The 20,709-nt window shown below is 34.7% G+C and overlaps 4 protein-coding genes across 5 annotated transcripts; 1 reads left to right on the top strand and 3 right to left on the bottom strand.

The window, feature by feature from the left end:
• Window positions 1-764: 764 nt before the first annotated feature.
• LOC118062833 (GTP-binding protein YPTM2) lies at window positions 765-3,259 on the top strand. Its single transcript, XM_035076688.2, has 8 exons — window positions 765-1,015; window positions 1,455-1,527; window positions 1,646-1,693; window positions 1,782-1,829; window positions 2,168-2,239; window positions 2,339-2,494; window positions 2,608-2,711; window positions 2,890-3,259. The coding sequence occupies exons 1-8, from the start codon at window positions 1,002-1,004 to the stop codon at window positions 2,984-2,986; spliced, it is 612 nt and encodes a 203-aa protein (XP_034932579.1). The 5' UTR covers window positions 765-1,001; the 3' UTR covers window positions 2,987-3,259.
• Window positions 3,260-3,407: 148 nt separating this feature from the next.
• Window positions 3,408-8,278, bottom strand: LOC118062832 (pentatricopeptide repeat-containing protein At4g16835, mitochondrial). Its single transcript, XM_035076687.2, has 2 exons — window positions 4,949-8,278; window positions 3,408-4,839 (listed from the first exon to the last, which is right to left on the bottom strand). Exon 1 carries the CDS (start codon window positions 7,178-7,180, stop codon window positions 5,114-5,116), a length of 2,067 nt encoding a protein of 688 aa, XP_034932578.1. The 5' UTR covers window positions 7,181-8,278; the 3' UTR covers window positions 3,408-4,839; window positions 4,949-5,113.
• Window positions 8,279-9,170: 892 nt separating this feature from the next.
• LOC118062830 (RGG repeats nuclear RNA binding protein A) lies at window positions 9,171-13,253 on the bottom strand. Of its 2 annotated transcripts, none has more exons than XM_035076683.2 (7): window positions 12,820-13,253; window positions 11,591-11,906; window positions 11,420-11,485; window positions 11,192-11,324; window positions 10,063-10,221; window positions 9,919-9,975; window positions 9,171-9,673 (listed from the first exon to the last, which is right to left on the bottom strand). In XM_035076683.2, exons 1-7 carry the CDS (start codon window positions 12,998-13,000, stop codon window positions 9,488-9,490), a joined length of 1,098 nt encoding a protein of 365 aa, XP_034932574.1. In that variant the 5' UTR covers window positions 13,001-13,253; the 3' UTR covers window positions 9,171-9,487. The 2 variants fall into 2 exon arrangements, with proteins under 2 accessions (XP_034932574.1, XP_034932575.1); XM_035076684.2 differs by having other exon boundaries at window positions 11,420-11,510; window positions 12,820-12,961.
• Window positions 13,254-15,230: 1,977 nt separating this feature from the next.
• On the bottom strand, window positions 15,231-16,983 carry LOC118062909 (phospholipase A1-Ibeta2, chloroplastic). Its single transcript, XM_035076792.2, has one exon. It carries the CDS (start codon window positions 16,898-16,900, stop codon window positions 15,341-15,343), a length of 1,560 nt encoding a protein of 519 aa, XP_034932683.1. The 5' UTR covers window positions 16,901-16,983; the 3' UTR covers window positions 15,231-15,340.
• Window positions 16,984-20,709: the final 3,726 nt, after the last annotated feature.

Raw genomic sequence — 20,709 nt, 5'->3', positions numbered from 1 at the left:
TTGTTTTGATGTGTTGAAATAAAAAATAAAAAATTTTAAAAAATAATAAAAAAATATTATTTTAATATACTTTTAAAAAAATAATTTTTGTCAGGAAAAAAAAAAGATATAATTCTATACCATTCGTTTAAATAAAGTAGGAATGATTTGCTTCCAATCTTATCCTATGAATCACTGGTCCAAACTCGGTCGGGAAAAAAAAAACATATAATTTTAGTCTATAAAAGTTTATTTCAGTTTTCGAATATTAATTTTCTTCCTTGTAGATGTGACTAAACAGAGAATTATTTATTTATTTGTTAAGATATATTTAGTTTTTTTTTCTAAATATAAGTTTATAAATAGGATGATATTATTTTTAAATTATTATGTTTTTAATATCCTTATACATTTCTAGATTATCCATTAGACTCAAAGCTCGTGGTTTTATGAACAAAACTCATTAAAAATAAAATCTATAATCTATTTAACGAATTTATAACAAAAATCTAATTTGATATATCGGATATAATGGATTTTAATTTTATTAACTAAATCAAATGTCTTGAATATAATAAACTGGTAGCTGTAGTAATAATATATTTACGCACTTAATAAAACTTGGTAATTATTATGTTTGATGTGACTGTGAGCATTAAGCATGCAATTAATCAGATGGATGGGCAATATGGTAATATAAGTGGAAAGTGTAGAACACGTGGCAATCAATAAAACAAAAAGATACGTCACAACCACTTGAAATAAATCCCGAAAAAATTGAGTTCTCCCTTTAAATAAAAAACAAGCATTCCGCACGACAGAGCACAGCACGTATTGCCTCTCACACCCGGAACCCTTATTTCTCCTCGATATTACCCCCCACTCTCTCCCTCCCCGGCGATCAACTCGTACCTTAGTTAATTTTCTCTCCGGAACCAACAATTTTGACTTCTCACTTCTCCGGTATCTAATTATAAAACACGCGATTCAACCGGTCCATTGACAGCTCAAATCATCAAATCATGAATCCTGAATAGTAAGCTATCATCACCAAACACTTTTTTTTACCCTTGAATTCTTCTTCTTTTTTCCCTCTTAATTATGTTAGATATAGGTGAAATTGTATTGGATCTGATTGTTATTGATTAATTGATTCCTTAATTCGCAAGTATGCGAGTTTGTTTATTTTGTCCTTTAATTGTTTATGGTAGGATTATGATTTAATTATATGATGGATTTTGATGATTAGATCTAGGTGCTTTGCCTCAGATCCGTTGACATTTTTTTTTGTAACTTGTAATTCAATCGATTGCAATTCGCTATTAATTGGGAAAGATTTGGTTTTTTTTTTTCCTTCAATAGGTAATTGGGAGTAGGAGGGTGTTTCAACCTTTTATTTTGATGATCTTTGTGATTGTATTACGAAAGGGAAAGAATAAAAAAACAACCATGTGACTTTGATTCTTATTTTGCAGCGATTATTTGTTTAAGCTTTTGCTTATTGGAGATTCTGGTGTTGGAAAATCATGTCTACTTTTGAGGTTTGCTGTAAGTTTCTTCTATTCTTCTCTCAGCTATTTGTCCATATGGAATCCATGTGTCATGCTTTAGTAGTGTACTAATAATTATGATTCTCTAATTTTTTTTTGTATGTATTTTTTAACAGGATGATTCATATCTGGAGAGTTACATCAGTACCATCGGAGTGGACTTTGTAAGCTATTATCCTTACACTTTTTTTCCCTTTTATCTTCAATCATATAATCATGGGATTTATTTATTTATTTTGTTCTACTGTCTAGAAAATCCGCACCGTGGAACAGGATGGGAAAACCATTAAACTACAAATTGTAAGTTATAAAATCGTCTTGATGGCCTCTTGAGTTATTTTTTCTGGATTTCAGTCTCAACATCTGCTTTGATCTCGATTAAAATTGTGTTCAACTTAATTGGTTTTGTTGAGCATTTCTTTCTTTTCTTTTCTTGTTTTTTTCCTGGTGGGCGGGGAATGGTCGTTTGAGGTTGAGTTAGCTGTAACTGTCTTTGAGACACAATGTTTTATACAAGTTGCTTGTTCTATTTATCTTATAAAAATGTGGTGCACTAATGGCAATATAAAAATTTCTTGGATATGGCAATGTTCCGTACATAATTATTAAGTGTGTTTCTTGGTTTACTAAATTTGCAGTGGGACACAGCTGGTCAAGAGCGTTTTAGGACAATCACAAGCAGTTATTATCGTGGAGCTCATGGAATCATTGTGAGATTGCCTCTCTCTCTCGTCCTCTCTCCTTGTTTACTTAATACCTTACTTTTCATCTCGTTGTGAGATTTGTCTTATTGATTGCATTTTGGCTAGGTTGTTTACGATGTCACAGACCAAGAGAGCTTCAACAATGTTAAACAATGGCTGAATGAAATTGACCGTTATGCAAGTGAAAATGTGAACAAGCTTCTAGTTGGGAACAAGTGCGACCTCACTGCTAACAAAGTTGTCTCGTATGAGACAGCAAAGGTAATTTAGTCATCTACTTTCTTTTGTTTGTTTTTGCATGTTGAAATATATTGGTTCACATGACAGTCAGATGAGTCTGGAAGTTTTAATAAGGAAATCGCATCTTTATTCAGGCTTTTGCTGATGAAATTGGGATCCCTTTCATGGAGACAAGTGCAAAAAATGCCACCAATGTTGAGCAGGCTTTCATGGCTATGGCCGCAGAGATCAAGAACAGGTACTCTTAATTTTGTCCATACGTTGCAAACTCATTTTAATGGAATCCATTATTTTCTTGCTGAATAGAGGCCGTTTTGCCATAGAAATTCCAGAGACTATTCCTCATTGTGGAGAATTTTATAACATGAGCATGTTTTAGACTACTGGCCTCTTACGTTTTGATTCTTATCCATCAGGATGGCAAGCCAGCCGGCCATGAACAACGCAAGGCCCCCAACAGTGCAGATTCGAGGACAGCCTGTCAACCAGAAGTCTGGTTGCTGCTCCTCTTAGAAGAGAGTCGAAGTTGGCTTGTGATGCTATAACCATGTTGGCATGTAAACCTAGTTCGTCTATTCTCAAAGCTTTGATATGAAGATTATTTGTTATGATTTGCATTTCTGTCAGATGTTCAACACTTATGTTAAAACTTCCATTCTTTTAAATGTATTTGATTTTGAAAACATCTGTACAAAATAGGAATACTGGTTAATAGCAGTATTTGCCTCGTCATTTCCTTATAACATCTGTACTAAATAGAAACTTGATCGTGCTGTTTTAATTTTATATTTGGTTGTTAACGTGCGCACTTGATCACGCCGATGCACCTGATATGTGGCTTTGCAATCTCGTGATTTTTCTAATAGAATTGCGAAATATGCGTAATAGAAAAATAAGTCGTATAAACCATGCATTGTAACTGGAAAAAGAACACTTAGAAATATAAAAACTGAAATCAATTCTGTAAACCGTTACAATTCTCAAGAAGATAAAATGAAAAGCCCAGGATAACAACGGCAATAATTATTAGAGAGGATGGGGTTTGATCTTCTGGTTTCCCCTACCCACCAAGACTGGATATCAGGCAAGGCTCAAGAAATTAATTTAGTGAATAGAGTAAAGAGAATAAATGCTCTCCGTTTCGAGTCGGGCAATTGAAATCATCAGTCAAGAAACTGTTTTATAATGAAGGATTTGTCTTTTTTAGGAGAAACAGTAACAGCAAGAAAACTCATATCTTTCTTAAAGCCGCCAAGAAAATTCTCTTTTCGGCAACTCCGCCAGCTTTTCCCATTTGACAGCGGGATGGGAACAAAACCTTCGCCGTCCCTTTAGAATGCTCATAAAGTAAACCGAACTGATGCTTGGAGTCAGGCGTTGACTGTAGCACATTTGGTTGGCTGAAAGGTCATATGAAATGTCCAGTGATGGGAACAACCAAATTACTGGTTTGCTATGGCGAGGGATTTGTCATTTTCTTTTCTGCAATCATAACTGGACAACCTTTGATCCTGAAACACGACTCTGGTGAGATACAGTCATTAGAAACGTTTTCCTCCCAGTTTGAATAATCCGATGACCTCTGCCAGTGGCCTGAAGGTACACTGGAAACTCAGTGTCTCGAAAGTTGGATGGTAAACTTGGAAGTCATGGTTAAACTCCAAGGCTAACAGCATACCATCTCTCCACCACACTGCACAATCATTCTCCCGTATATCTGCAATAACGTTATATACCTGTATCCTTCGTGGATATCACAGTTTTTAAAAACCTCCTGAAGTTCCTGAACCGCCATGTCAGACAATCTGATGACATCACGAGGCTTCTCACTGGCCAAAAGGCCATGGCTTCACAATCTTGTACACATCCAACTCCTTTCATAATGCAATGCAGATTTAAGATTTCAGTGCCTAGCATATCATAGCGGTGAGCAGCTGCCGCAATCCTGGATGCGAGGGCATGCCAGATCGAGTGTTGACTCCACCTAATTCACAGATTGAACCACACCCATGGCCTTGCTCATCAGGTTAACATTACCCCTTCCCTTCCTAGCCATTGCAGTTCCAGGCATTACCCCTTCCCTTCCTAGCCATTGCAGTTCCAGGGCCCCTAGTCTATTGCTTTTTTCTATCATACTGTTCAAATATACAGACAAGGTCAGCTGATTCCACCCTTTTCAATCACGCTAGATTCTAAACACGAAAACTCAATCAAACTAAACCACCACCTAATCTGAACAATGAACTGCATTATTCAATGCAACTCAGTACTGTTCTTATTTCATTCTCGGACTTGCTTCTATTCATCTAACTTAACGGTTGCAACTATATCTGTTGATTGACAAATCAACTTCAGCAAGTAACCACCTGCATTTGCCACCATATCAAGCTTAAGTTAGTCCTTGACGATTTGACACCAGCTTTAATATTTAATGCACCATAAGTTCCAAATAGAGGAGAGAATGGCTTCAAGAACCTTAGCTCCCTTGACAAGTGCCTACTTGACCAGGCTGTTATGATCAAGTAGAAGTCAAAAGTCTGCCTATTATTACCTCTCCTGTAGAACCGATCCTTCATAGGGACCCATACACGTCCAACTGCAGCTAATGGGTCAAAAACTTCTACAAGAGAATTTTCCAACCTACCAGTAATCAGCACAAGAGCAATGCCCATCCTTAAAATGATGAAACCTCGTAGTATCTCTAACAATGATTTCCCTTCTTTCTATTTGTGATATGTACTTGGTAGCTCTATGACAATCTCCGCATACTCTCAGGTTTTTAAACACCCTGATTGGAGTACCAGGTGGCAATTTTATAAGGCCATACGCAATTGCCAACTTTTCACTGTGCCACCATAAAAGCTGCTCTTTTTGCTCTTCCCCTACATCATGCAATGCAAATTCAAGATCTGGCACATACCCTGCTAACTTCATTTTCTTTTCCAACTCCTTCAGTTTCTCATGTATAGAAGCTAATTCTGGGTGAAACTTATCACCTGATCTGAACTGATGGGCCCTACTCTTAACCTCAATCCAACTGTACCCTGGTGTCTTCACCACCTTGCAGCTTTTCATTGATTTTCTAACTCTAGCAACATGGTCCCATCTTTTTGTAGCTGCATAAACATTAGCAAGTTGAACATAACCAGTTGCACTAGCTGGATCAAGATTAAGCAACTTCTGAGAAGCGAATTCTGCCATCTCAGTGTTCTTGTGTATTCTACATGCACCCAAAAGGGTTCCAAATACAGCAGCATGAGGTTTGAAAGGCATTTTCTCAATCAAATCTACAGCCTCTACTAACTTACCTGCCCGACCAAGAAGATCAACCATGCATGTATAATGATCAGGCTTAGCTACAAGTCCATAATCCTTCGCCATTGAATGGAAATATTTAACCCCAAGGTCTGTAAATCCAGCATGGTTACAGGCCATTAATACCGCAACAAAAGTGATCCAGTCTGGCTTCATTCCTTTCCCTATCATCTCATCAAACAAACCCAGAGCTTTTTTACCTTCTCCATGTTGAGCATAGCCAGAAATCATTGCATTCCAAGTGACAACATCCCTCCTTGGAACCTGAACAAACAATTTCCAGCCATCCTCCAAAACTCCACACTTACAGTACATGCTAATCAACGAAGTTCCTGCAGTTGTATCATCACATAGTGGAGACTTACAAACTAACTGATGCACTTGCCTGCCCAACTGTAAAGCAGACAAATCACTACACCCTAACAAAGCACTGCTAAAAGTTGACGAATTTGGCTGAATACCAAATCCCACCATTGTTCGGAAAAGTTTTACACCATCCTCAGCTCTGTGATTCTCAATATAACCTGCAATCATAGCATTCCAAGTCACCAAATTTTTCTCGGGCATATTTTGAAACAATCTTTCTGCCAATCCAATCCTCCCAAGCTTCATGTACCCAGTGATCATAGCGGTCCAGGACACCACGCTCTTAAATGGCGCTTTTTCAAACAACTTTAACGCGGAGTCCAGGTCCCCACACTCTACATAACCTGAAATCATAGCATTCCAAGTGACTACATTTTTCGTTGGCATTATCAAGAACAAGTCGCGTGCTTTGTCCATTTGCTGATTCTGCGCAAAACCGGTTATCATTGTATTCCAAGAAGGTGTGTCTTTAATGGGCATATCTTCAAAGAAAGCCTGAGCTCTTTCCATGTTAGAATTACGTACATAACAAGATAACATGGTGTTATACGAGACAGCATCTGGTTCAGGTATTTTAACAAACAGCTCTTGGGCTTCCTTCAATTTACCGCGCTTCTTTGACAAACCCGCCAAAACCGAATTCCAGGTAACTGTTGTCTTAACAGTCATGTTGTCGAACACGTTGAGAGCAGAATCTAAGTCGCCGCATCTGATATGGCTAGTGATCATCTTGTTTGATAAAATGACGTCACTAGATTTGGCATGGTGGTGAAGTGGTTTAGTAGATTTGCCAAAAATGATAGGATACAATTGGGTTTTGGTTGGGGAATTTGCTTCTCTGTTGGGACCGGCATTTGGGTTTTGGATTGTGCAGGTGGAGAGAGAAGAAGCATGCTGTTTGGCTGGTGAGAAAGTCTTGAGGAAATGGAGGGAAAGGGGGTTTTCTGTTTTGTTGGGAAATAATACATTTTCAATACCGAGGTTTGGGAAGTAAAAAGAAGAGAATTTTTGGGTTATGGTTTTCATTGGGTAAGTAAACTCTGCATGGGGTAGATGAAATAGTTGGAGATGAGATTAAGAGTCCTTCTCTGGTAGATTTCTGTTTTGTAAAACCTTTCTTCCTTTTGAAGTTTTCTTTCAATGCGTTCTAAAATCCGAAAGAGGAAACCGCGACGGTGCCGTGCGGGTGGTTGGGTGTCTCCGCATGCTTTTTGCTGGGCTATATGATCGAAAATAGTCGGTTCACCGTTCAGGTTGAAGCTGAGTTCACATCACTGTAACACTGCAAGTCTTCATACAGAGTTAAATCGTGGAGGAAACAACTTCTTCTTCTCTGCCCGTTCCTCCCCTGCAAATTCGGTGACAACTCACAACGATGACTGATGTTCTTGATTTTTTTAATTAAATACTTACATAAATTTTTTAAAAACACGTCGGAAAGGTTTTTATATCCACTTTTTTCTGGAAAAAAAACATAGAACTTATCACGAATGATTTAAATAGCTAGATATATCATGTCCAAAAAAATATGACTACATGGTGTTGTAATTAACAAATAGTTTATAGTTGATTTTTGCCCTCCTCGTCAATAAAGACTAAACTCACGCATTATAATTGTGAAATCAAGGGACAGAAGCATCTTCAATCTGGATAAAATATTTGAATTTTTAGTTTTTTTGTGAAAACAAGTTGGAGTAGATGTAATTGGGAGTTTAGCACAAGCTAAGCACTATATTTTATTAATGTTATTACGACTTAGGAGTTTTAAACTCAATTTAATTAAATTATATTATTTTCAATTTTGTGAACAGCCCAGCATGATAATACTTGGAAGCTATTTTGAAGAAAAAGTGGTGGATTCAATTAATTAAAAAAAAAAAAAAAGAGAAAGATAGTTAACTGATGAAAATCAAACCAATCAAGTCTCAACTAATTAACCATTTAGCATTTTGGAGCTTTGTAAATAACAGCAGCACAATGGACTACCATCTTGGTTTTGTTGGTAGAAAAATAGCTTTTTTTTTTTAGAAAAGAGTTTCCAGTGGATTATTTTTTTATATTTAATAATATCATAAAAAACAAATTAAAAAAATATTTGTTAGTATTTGACAATGCTAATGAAAAATAAACTGAAAAAAATATATTTTTTTAATTTTTTTCAATCAAACATATATAAAACATTAAATATAAGAGATAAAAAATATAATGGTAAAAAACTGATTATATCATATATTTATATATAACTTATTGTATAAAACATAACTATACATATAATATAAATATCTTAAATATAATAGTATAAACATATATTTATTTTCTGGTGTTTAGAAAATATTTAAAATAGTTTATTTTCTATGGCATTCTAATTTTATAACATAATTTATATAATCTAAAATATATAATCATTGGATAATACAGCATGTTTTTTATGCAAATATATTTTCTTGATTAAAGTATAATATGCATTAAGATATCGAATTAATATTTTTTTATATTATATATTAATATATCTTAAAATATAACTTCCTTAAAGTAATTTAATATTTATTAATAATATTACATTTAAAAATATTTTATTGTTTATATATAAACTATCTCACCACTTTAATTTTAGATCCTTGATGAAAAATATTTCCAACTTTTAAAAAAATCTAAAACTTATATTTTTATTTGACCAAAAAGCAATTCCGTATTCCGGCTTTCCACAATACAGCTAAATATAAAAAAATAAGGAAAGTGCTTTTCAAGAAATCACTTTCTTGCAAGCAAAGAAAGCCTGAAATGTCAAAACAAGTTAAGATGCGATTTTTATAACATTGCTTCTACGCGTATAGACTATAGACAGGTAGGAGGTCATTCATCAGATGCCTAACGCTCAGCTTGACCAGTAATCAATCATAGAGCAAAACTGTGAAGTTAGGCTGAAGCATACCTGAATAATAGCGATCCTTGAAGGAACTGCTCATTGTTTTCTTTTAAAGCAATAATGAAAGTATAGATTAGAAACACGAGGGGGGGGAATAAATTAAAAAAACTATTAAAAAAAACTGTTACCCTACAACAAACCAAAACTGATGCCACCGAGTCCAAGACATAGTAATGACTCCATATGCCCTAACTCAAACAAAAAAAGGGGTATGCATGCGTTATGAAAGTTGAGAAGGAATCACAGGAATAATCTGAAGTATACACCCAAAGACTAGATGTTTGAGATGGTTTTTGACACAGGAAATCATAATTCCCATTGATAACCTTCGACTCAGAACTCTCCAATTAGATCACAAGGAATTCCACACAGGGAAAATCAATGTGAGGACAAAAGCCAGTGAAATCTCACTTGCCACCCAAGGAGGGGAACTGCCCAGGGTCTTCAATAGAGGGGGCTGCCACATCGCGAGCATTGCTTCCATATCCGCTTCCATATCCACCCCTTCCACGGCCACGGCCTCGGCCACCACGACCAGGGTTGTAGGACCTCTCCCCTTCAGCAGGCTTCAGGAACTCATTTATACTGACAGCCTGCATTCAAGTAACAATACTTGTGTTCACCATCATCAATACATATAGAGAATGATGAAAAAAAATATTCTAGGTCACTTAAAAATACAGGATCAAATAAAATTTTGGATAATAAGAAAGAGGTAAAGGCATATAAAGTTGGTACTCGTACTTTGCGGCACACACATAAGATGGCAAAGATTACCACGAGCACAATGGCCAACATCACAAACAAAACAAAAGGTTAAGAGACCAAGAATACACACCTTCTTGGCTCTGTCTTCTTTGTCGGCAGCATCTTTTCGTTTGTCCTTCTCAGAACCCTAGCAACCAATTACAAGTTCATATGCATTTTTAGCCTCTACCAAATTAAACAGAACTCCACATTCAAGGAGGGAAACTATTCTTACCAGTTTGATAAAGATTTCATCGTTGCTCTTCTTACTCGAGAGCTGTTGCATGCACTGCAAGTCTTTGTCCAAGCCCACTTTCCTCTCCTCAGTCTTCAGAGCAAGCAGAGCCTTCCTTTTTTCTTCAAGAACCTTCTCATACTCTTCTAATGTCATCTCCTATTAATAAAGGAGAAGGTTTTATGAAAACTAGCAGAGCATGAAAACACAGAACAGTTCAGGCAACAAAAACAGAGAGTTGAATTTCAACGTGCACTGGAGCTAGTCATAACAAACTTCAATTGAGCCATGATATCGTTACAGTACTGTGATTTCACTACATAGCTTGAAAAATCAATCTGGGTAAATGATGTTTTGGAGTTTTGACATACAGATGAAACCAATTGAATTTCAGGCTGTGAAAAAAAAACAGTATGACTCCAATGATTCTAATTACACAAAACTTGTTCTGAATGGTGATTAATCAATGTAAGCAACTTTTCATTTGACCAATCAAACTCTTAGTTGTAGAATATGCCAAGGTTAAGTAAACAGCTGCAACAGAAGCTGATAATGTATGTAAAGCACAACAAAAAGGTGCTTGAATAGAAATATCTAGATCAAAAGTCGCACTTCAAAAATAAGTAATCAAGGTCATTCCATCTGTGTTGTTTCCCAGCCATATGAGTTCAAACCTACGTGTTAAGAAAATATTTTAACCAACAAACATTTAAGATTTTATCAGTGACTTCCCCAGGGATGCATAAACTGAATCTTAAATGCAATTGCTTACTAAATAAGCAAGCACATCATCATTTTCACTAAACTTGTATGAAACAGGAGGCCCTTGATTGGTTATATTTAACACCAAGTTAAAAATTCATCACTTGCACAAATCAGGGATTATATACAAGATACTTGGAGAAGGATCTTGCCAAAATTTAAAAGATGAAAACCAGACATCATGCAAAAAAAATTAAAACAGTTCTGATCCTTCTATATTCACAGTAGATAATAAATCCTGTCTTACTAATCCAGCTTGACAGAAATACCTCTGAAAAATAAAAAAAAATTATAACAATGATGGAACTTTTCTGTTTGTTTATGAAGACAACTCGAGATATGAACAGGTTCCAAAGGAACAATTTACCTTTTCTTCTGGCTCCTTCTCTTCTGGCACTTTCTCAGCAGTGTCCTTATTGGCATCTGCGGCATCCTCCTCTCCTTGCTGCTTCTCAGTTATAACATTCTTCTCATTGTCAACAACAGGTTCTTCAGTCTCCCTGAATTCATTTAAACATTCATGTGAGCATCACTAAGTTATTGCATATATAATTACATTTTCAAAAATGCTGGGAGCATGAAGATAGAAACTCACGGAGCAATTTCATCAGTAGGAGTTCCCCAGTTACCACGGCCAGACCCTTCACGCTTAATCTCATTCCTGATACAACATGTGGCATGATAATCTTTATGCCAAGTAATGAAGGAAATTTTATGGTTAATACAGAATACATAAAAATAAATATTTCAGTAACAAAATACTAACCCACGACCAGTGCCGCTGTGCCGTTCATACAACCTTTGAGGGCGTTCACCTTCTCTATCTTCCCCGTTGCTATAACCACCACGGCGACTGCCACGGAAACCACCACGAGGGGCACCATATCCGCGTCTCTCAGATGTTTTCCCAGCCTCCCCATCTTCAGATGGTCTGGATCGTCCAGAGAATCCATTGCCAGTGAAGGAAGTTTCATTGTTATTTGAATCTCTGTTAAATCCACCACTGCCACTGCCACCACGACCACGCCCACGCCCATACCCACGTCCTTCTCCACGGCCACCTTCATTCTTTGCTTCCCTCACTGGTTGAGAAGACAAAAACCATCAGTAATAAAAACATGATATGAAACTCCTACAATAATCTGTTTCAGCTGTCATCCTGTGCTATGATTCAGTGAAATAACAAAAAGCTAACAAAACATATAAACAAAGAATTTACTTTCAAAATACATGGAAAAGAGTAAACCATGTAAAGTGTAGAGAAAACGAAAATTGACCAGAAGAAACCTAGCAGGACTACATGGGTAGAGTCAATCAACAGTTTTATCTTCCAACAACCAAAACAAGATTAACCAATCATCTAGAACTTCAACACTAACCAGCATTGCAATGATAAGTAAGCAAACAGGTGTACCAGCTAAAAAACCAACACTCTAGCAAACTAAGGTTAGAAAACTAAATTAATCCAAAAACTCATCAAATAGTAACATTTTAAAAGACAAGAAGCTTTTGTTGACTGTTGTTTCTTGTTCAATTCCAGACAAGGTTATGTTTGAAAGAATAATACAGAATCATTGTGTTTTTTGTTGTTATTTTAAATTCAGAGATTAAACAAATTTCTCCTACTAAATCCAAATTTCAAAACAAAAAAAAACATACGAAGCCCATTTCAAGTAATGATAAAAACCAACAGATTCAATAAACATGTCCTCCTTTTCTTCTATTTCCTCGACAACCAGAACTATCTAACACTAGTAGGCTTACTCGAAGAAAAATCAAGTTGAAACAACTATTCAATCAACAATTTCTATAAATTATCATCCTTTCTTTCATTACCTATCATTCAAACAGAACAAAGAAACAAAACGAAAACAATCTACATAAAAAAAAATCTCAAGGCTTGAAACACCTTCAAAGCACGTTTCTTGGTTTATATAAACCAAAAGTACCAGATTTAATCCAAAGATAAAGAAGGGTTACTAAATCAAAGCTCACCAGCTTGAGCAGGGGGGGCAGGCCTGGTGGGGAGTTTGGCAGGCTGAGAAGTAGGAGCAGCTAGCTTATCAGCCTTCTTGGGCTTCTCAGCTGCCTTAAGCTGAGCGGCGGCAACGAGCTGAGAAAGGTCCTCATTGTTGTCATCATCACCAAGGATATCAAAAGGGTTCGCGGTTGCCATTTCTCTCTTTGAGTTTCTGAAAAGCACAAATAATTATAGAGTCCTTTAGCTTGTTTTCTTTAAAATAGCAACCAAGAGACCCTTATTGATTGCTTAAATCCATTGCTGACTGATAGTAGTTTAGGGTAGGAGTGTTTGGGAGGCGAGAAGATGAGTTAGCAAGGAGAGTAAACGGTGTTGGGAAACCCTAGCCAATGCGGCAGAGAGAATATGGGAGTGTGGGTAAGGAGAAACCTGGTCCTTAAAAACCCTAGTATGTGATGTTAGTGTATGGAAGGGTGTAAGTTTATCATGTGGGCTTGCTGTCTTTGTTTATCTTTAGCCCTGGTGATGTCAGCAATGTACCTACTGGACACGATTATAGGTAGTTTTTTAATTTTTTTAGATTAAGGTAGATATCTAGATTAATTTGTGTGTATTTTAACTAATTTTATAGGTTATAAAATTAATAGTTATATAAATTTTTAGTAGCCATGAGGTTTATAAAACTCAAACATGTGACTTACAGGGAGCAAACCTAAAAGTAGACCAGTTAAGTTAAATCTCTCAAAATTATTTTTTAAAATTTTTTGGATAGTTATATGTATAAATGAATAGCATGATATAATTATTTTATTAATTGTATTCTAAATTTATTGAGTTTATTTACATGCTTTCAATATTCTCCAAGTTTTAATAGTTAAAATAAATTGGCGGTGTATTGGTATGTATGTTTAGGAGTTGATGGAGCCATAGGAAACTTTCCTTGATCCTAGGCTCTCTTTACGGATAAAATTAGGTTGGAAAGGTATAGACAGACAACTAATGAAAGTGTAATTTGAACAGGTTGACATCTTCCTAGACGTATAAATTGTCAACATGAACACTGGCAATTACAGAGAAAGAGAAGAAAGAAAGAAAGAAAGAAAGGACTAGATTGTCTAATTAAACTGAGTATAAAAGGACTTAATCCAAGCTAGAACTTCACCAAGTCAAACCAAATTTTATGCTGGGAATGTTTTGATAATTATCAAATCAAGCTAAAAAAAATCTAACAAAAACTAATACGAGTTCAATCAAATTTAGTTTGACCTAGTTAAATTGAGTTTAGAATAGTCGAGTCGAGCCCGAAAAAAGTTAAATAATATCTAATATAGGCTTAGGTGGGCTTCGATTGACTAGGTTAAATCGAGCTCACAGGCTTAGCACAAATCCGCACTACATCTCTTTTTTTTTTAACTTTTATCATCAAGATTGTTTTTAAAAAATTAATTTTATTGTTTAGGGTTTCATGTGGTGTATTAAAGATAAAATAAGATCAATTTAAATTTTAGAAAATAATAATTTATTTTTGAACAATTTCATTATTGTTAGTTTTTTCCTCTTAATTAGATACAAGGCTAAATTTGCATATCAGTACCGGGATATTTTATAAAGTTGGTGTGGTGCCAAGGGTGTAATGGTGAGTGGAAAAAAAAACAAATTATTATGTTATTATTTATTATCGCATTGAATTATTTTCTTCTTCTTTCCCCTTTAAAAGAAAAGGACTCGTCAGCCGATGTAAAATCAAATTCTATTTCCGCTGTGTCATAGCGGGCATGACAGAGATAGAATGACTCGATCCCACAAACTGGTGAAAAATGGATAGTTATGTCTAACACGGGACTGAAGCTTCGACATAAGATTTTTCTTCGAAAGCGCGTGACTAGGAATGGTGCCTTTCTTTTTTCTTTTTTGTTTCTACGCAAATAAATAATAATAAAATAAAAATAGGAGGGTAGTGTTGTTTTTTATTTAAAAATATATTAAAATAATATTATATATTTAATATGAATACATTAAAACAATTAAAACAACTATTTTTAAACTAAGATTTTTTAGAAATACATTCCAACCGCACGGATAAGTACGCTCTTATTCTTGATGGATTGCCGGCGGCGAAAAGGCCGAAACCTTTGGTCCTCGACGATTTCTTTTTATGGTCAAGACCACAAAAGACGACGACTTTGGAAATACAACAAAGAAAAGTACTTTGTAATTGTCTAAACTAATACAACTTACGACGAGGGCTGACCTTAAGCAAGGTATTGTTGAAAAGATGATTAACGCAAGGATAATTATGAACAATTAAGACAAAAAAAGGACAAAATTATCGTTTAATCCCCAGAAAATAGAAAAGCGGTATGAAACTATTGCTTTGGTGCTAAAGCATGTGAAATTTTCAATAACCTTGGCAGGGCCAGTTCCATAAGAAAAATCCAGAGGATTTTTTTCAATTATTTGGTCAAACATTAAATACAATTTTTGCTTTTGAAATTGTCTCTATAATCACTAATCAACGCCCTCTGAGAGAGGTTGTCAGGATGGACTCGGCAAACACCCGGAAGCGGCCAGTCCTTTCCTTTCAAAACTCAAACTCAAGGCCTGTGCCTTGCTCGTATACAATCTCTTCACGTTAGATCCCTGTTCATTGAGCAGCCTAACTAGACTCCTCTTGGCATTTGCTCTGAACGGACAGTTCGAGGCGATGAACCCATCAACCAGGTGGAGGTAAGCCTCCAAGTCGTGGCAGCATGCCACGTCAGCATTGGGCTTTAGATACGGTGACATCTTTGTGTCTACACGTAATTCTGTCCCAACATGTGCGTAGGCCAATGGCATGTTGTCATTTAGCTGTTCTACCAGGGGTATTCCTGGGACTCGCGTGATAACATCCTGGCTATTCACAATTCTTAACACCTTAACGTTTTTGGAATTAATCTGGTTTGCAAATCCTTTGTTGCCGACACGAGGTCCACCGAAGGAGAAAACTGCGACTGGTGGCACGTGTGGCGCACATGTACTTAATTCATCGCCTACTAGTAGAGCCAAGGCAGCACCGAGGCTGTGTCCTGTGACTGTAATGCTTAAGGCCTCACCACTGTATAACTCCATAAGCCTCCTCACCTCTTGAACCACAGACTGGGATAAACTAGGCACGTTAGCCCCTGCAGTTTTATACAAGCTCAAGAACCCGCATTCCACCTTCGGTTGGATTTCGGTCGGGTCGTGCTCTCCAGGGGTTTCAACTAACTGGGCCCTCATATTCTCTGCCCATTCAAGACAGGTAGAAGTCCCCCGCAATGCGATAACGATATCCCTCCTTCCTAATCGTTGGATCTCCCTCCGGTCCTCGCATACGGCAACATACCCGATCCAACTAGACCGCTGGGTCATCCACCCAAGATCCGGTGCCACATCGTCCACCCACTTAGGCAACCCAACCGAGGAAGTCGCATAAAGACTCTTCGTCACTCTGTAGGACCTATCGGGAAGTGCCACCTGTTGTGGTAATGGAGGTTTCGCTGCTGACATGGCGGGATTAGAATGAAAAGCGTGATAAGATGCTTGAACAAACTCTCCGTATCTCACAACTTCTCGCCGGAGATTCTCGTCGAGTGGGTCAAGAAGTCCCTTCCAATCATTGCTACCGTGATACTCTCGCCACCGAGGACCAAGATGGTTCCTCGGAGAATACTCCTCTGTCTTGGATAACAAACGTTGAAGCCTGTTTAGATGTCTAGGTGACATTTCCTCAGCTGCTTTCATTTCAGGCCAAACTCTAACCGAATTAAGACGTTCTAATAAGTTCTTTCCCCAGTTATTCTCCAAGGACCCATTATTAGAAATTCTGTGAACTGGTTGCGAGACAGTTTGGTTAATTGGTTCTGGGACTTGTTTTTGGAGGAGTTTTTCAAGATTTGCTAGGTGTTTTTTTGCTTGCTCGGTTGATGATGATGATGAACTGGAATAATTTAAAGAAAGAGTTATTGTTGAGGTGGGTTTTAGCGTAGAGTGTTGGCGTTTGAAGCTGGCACGTTTGGCCTGAAAGAGATGAAGTTTTTGGGCTGGAAGCGTTGAGCTAATCTGTAAAGCCATTGGGAGAGGGAGAGAGAGGGAGATGAAAGAGTCAAAGCAAGATTTGGGCACTCAAAAGACAACAGCCACTGCTACTTGAACCGAGCAACATTGATTTGATCAACAGCCTCTGCTATATATAGAGAGGCTGGCTCTCAATATACCCTCCAACTAGTATAAAATTACATAGACAACCTTATTGTTGAAAACAAATAATATCAGAGCTATATGGTTACATCAAGGGTATGATTGGAAAGAGAGTAAAAAATTACTGACCACTTCTCACATGCATGCTACGCGTTTAAGTTAGTTTCGTTTAAAAAAGAAAGTCAGCATCGTCAAAGTCCGCAACGAGCGAGTATAAAATTAAAACTAAAGAAAAGGCTACTTTTCTCCATCAACCATAAAAAAAATCATATTAAAAGCAAAATTATGTTAACGAGATCATGAAGATATTTCTTAAAAATAATATTAATAATAAGTTTATAATTAATTTACAGCATAATAAATTAGTATATATATTTTAATATTTTCTATAGGCATTGATTAGCGACCTCGAGAAAAAAGTTTTTTGTCCTCCTCATAAATCGACCCAAAGGGACACTTCAGCACCTTCGGGCCCCCTGATGGCTGTACCATGTTAAAAACGAAAATAATAAATTAAAAGAAAAGGAAGAAAACATAAAATTTTGCCATGGAAATTTTGATCAGCTGCTGGAAAGACACCTGATGGTAGAAACATTAAACAACGTTGTACGGACAGGAGACCAGCTGCGTCAATGTGAAATGTAGTATTTTATCGATACTTAATTTTTACCTCCTGTTTTATTATTAATATATACCTAAATACTTGCCTTCATCCTTAGCTGCCTCGGAGTCTGACCGTGATTGTCAAGATACACCCCTGTTCAAACGCGTGTTATTTATTAAAATATTTATATTTATGTTTTAAAAGTATTTTAAAAAAATTAAACTTTTTTATTTTATTTTAAAATAATATATTTTTATATTTTCATATGATATCCAAAATAATTTTTTAAAAATAAAAATATATATTATTTTTTATATATTTTTAAGTAAAAACACTTTAAAAAATAATTTTTATCATGTTCTCAAAACCTCTTAAATTTGTAAATTACATGGAAGCTTCTCAAAGAATGCAAGATTAAATTTTGCTCATATTAAAAATAAATTAAGAGAAAATGGAATCAAACCTTTTCCCTTGTAGTTTACAATACATTAAAGGAAAAAAGAATCAAAGAAAATCCCTGCCCAGCATATAATTGGAGATACAAACTAACCATCATACACTGCACATTTATTTTTATATTTCAAATATGTTTTCTAAAAACAATTATTAAAAAAAAACAACATTTAATAGGAGACACAAACTAACCATCATATACTTAAAGCATATTTATATGTATATCAATTGCTATATATATCAAGAAGGAGCTTAATATTCATTTTTAAAAAATAGAATTAAAAAAATAAAAAATAAAACTTTCTGTTTAAATGCAATATTTCTCCACCCAGAAAATTAAAGAGCTAGTTTTTTAGTTGCTTAACAAGTCTGTGAAACACATTTTAAAGATTTTCTGCAGTTTTTTTATAATAATTTTCATTGTTTGATTTTAACAATATAAAAGATTAAAATTACTTTTTGATGTTTAATTAGTTATGTCATAAATTTATTTATTTATTTTAATAGAAGAATTTGTGATATTCTGAATGATCTCAATGATTTGATATTAAAAAATCGTCAGTGATCTTGGTGCTCGACAAGCTTGAGATGTGATTGTACGTGGGGACATAACTTGTTGGCTTTTCTATGTACTGCTTCTTACTGCGTCCTTTGTGAAAGAGACATTACTGCCACTGCAGTTGTTAAGTACTCGTTTGTTTACGCGGTAGTTTTTGTTTTTAAAACAAATTTAAAATATATCTTACTATTTACGTGGGATCCATATAAAATTTATTTAAAACGTGCAAAACTATTATATTTTTTGCAATGGCGGATGGACAAGACACCATTATATATGCATAAAAATATATTAATACTTATATATAAAAAATAGAGTAATACTTACTTTTAAAAAAATAGAATAAAAAAAAACTTTTTATTTAAATACAAGTATTTCTCTATCCAGAAAACTATTTTTTTAGCTTTTTAAATTTATATTGAGTCTATGAAATATATTTTAGAGGTTTTACACAGTTTTGCTTTATAGGTTTTTAAAATTCAAAAAATACAAGAACAGTATAATTTTTCATTTTATATACAAATACTTTTTGCAATGTAAATGATTAAAATTATTTTTTTGTATTTTAATATTTATTTAGTGTTATAAATTTAATGTTTTTTACAAATCTAATATAGATGAGTTAGCCACGTAACTTTTTTAATAATAATTTTTTATTTGAATGAAATAAAATTAATATTATAAAATCACATAATTATAAAAACAAAAATATCAAGATAAAATTATGATTATGATTTTTTATGAAAAATAGTCACTATCTTGATATTTATTTTTTGGTAAAAAAAATCTTTTTTTAACAGATAAATATATTTTTTATATTTTTATTGAAAAATAAAAACTGAAAAAATAAAAAAAAAATATATAGTTTTATTTTATTCAGCACACCCTAAATTCTTGATAATATGAAAATATTATTGAAACAATATAATTGTACCAAAAGATACAGAAGGTAAAGATTCCCACTTGCAAGGAAATATTCGAGACACGCGAGATTTTTCTGGTTGTCGAAGAAAAGAAAACATCACATGGAAAAAACGCTCATCTTTTTCGCTTCCGGGATCCACCTTTTTACGCTTCTCGCTCGTCAAAAGGAACCGAGTACAGAATTAATTAAAACAAAAGCTAAAACGCGTAGGAGTTTCACTAAAATTTTATATATAAATTATGATGGATTGATATAGTGAAATTATTTTTTATTTTTTAGTAAAAAAAAAATTTAAATCTTCTAGTTAAGGTTTTTTTAGTCTTTTTTTCTAATTTAGCAGTTTTTAAAAGATTGTTTGAGGATATGTGTTTCTTTTTTACCTCTAAAAACAATAAAATTTAAAGCTATTGACTAAAAACTTTCTTAACTTTTTACAAGCTTCATGATAATACAAATTTTTTTTTGCCTCCAAGATTAAAAAAAATATTAAGCATTTGAACAAGGGTGTTTCAAGTTTTTTTTACTTTCCATGTATAGTAAAAGAATGTTTTTAATCTTAGAAAATATAAAATAATAATAAAAAAAAGCTTTTTCTTTAAAAATATTTTGGTATTTTCTTATAGGTATTTTGTGTAATTAAGATGGTTATGAGGGGCATTTTGATATTTTTCAAGTTTTGTTTTTAGTTTTATAATCAAATTATTGGCATATGTTTCACATATATTAGCAAGTGGGTGGTATTCATGCTAATCAGGTGGCACGTGTGACACCAACCCGTAACCAAATATAGCCATCCGCAGTCTTCTTGGATACGCAAGTCATTGTCTTCTTTCACGTGGCATGACATGTATAAGCTTGTAGTGATTGGATTGTCACCATTGATTGATTGTTTTTGTTTTTTTTTTTTGTTTTTTTTCCTCTCACCTAACAGCTAAAGTACATGGTTGTCCTATTTGTTTGTTGTTTTTCAATTTTAGTCCTCGTTCTTTGAATTTCTTATTTTGTCTTATTTCTTTTATAGACTTTTTTTTATTAAAAAAAACTGTCATTCGGTCACAATTTTTCATATGTTTTTTTTTTTCATTTCAGTCCTCATTTTTTCAATTTCTTATTTCATTTTTACTCCTTCTATAGTTTCAGTT

Source organism: Populus alba, chromosome 3 (genome assembly GCF_005239225.2).
Source record: "Populus alba chromosome 3, ASM523922v2, whole genome shotgun sequence".
Classification (NCBI taxonomy): Eukaryota; Viridiplantae; Streptophyta; class Magnoliopsida; order Malpighiales; family Salicaceae; genus Populus; species Populus alba.
Note: the sequence above shows the minus strand (reverse complement) of the source record. Positions and strands in the feature narration are given on the sequence as shown.

Bases quoted from the DNA above. Each gene is read 5' to 3' on its own strand.
- LOC118062832 (XM_035076687.2), bottom strand. From the start codon at position 7,180: ATGAAAACCATAACCCAAAAATTCTCTTCTTTTTACTTCCCAAACCTC.
- LOC118062833 (XM_035076688.2), top strand. The intron at 2,495-2,607 runs GTAATTTAGTCA...ATCTTTATTCAG, and splicing joins TCTCGTATGAGACAGCAAAG to GCTTTTGCTGATGAAATTGG. The intron at 2,712-2,889 runs GTACTCTTAATT...CTTATCCATCAG, and splicing joins GCCGCAGAGATCAAGAACAG to GATGGCAAGCCAGCCGGCCA.
- LOC118062909 (XM_035076792.2), bottom strand. From the start codon at position 16,900: ATGGCTTTACAGATTAGCTCAACGCTTCCAGCCCAAAAACTTCATCTC.
- LOC118062830 (XM_035076683.2), bottom strand. From the start codon at position 13,000: ATGGCAACCGCGAACCCTTTTGATATCCTTGGTGATGATGACAACAAT. The intron at 10,222-11,191 runs GTAAATTGTTCC...CTTTATTAATAG, and splicing joins AGAAGGAGCCAGAAGAAAAG to GAGATGACATTAGAAGAGTA. The intron at 9,976-10,062 runs GTAAGAATAGTT...ATTGGTTGCTAG, and splicing joins ATGAAATCTTTATCAAACTG to GGTTCTGAGAAGGACAAACG.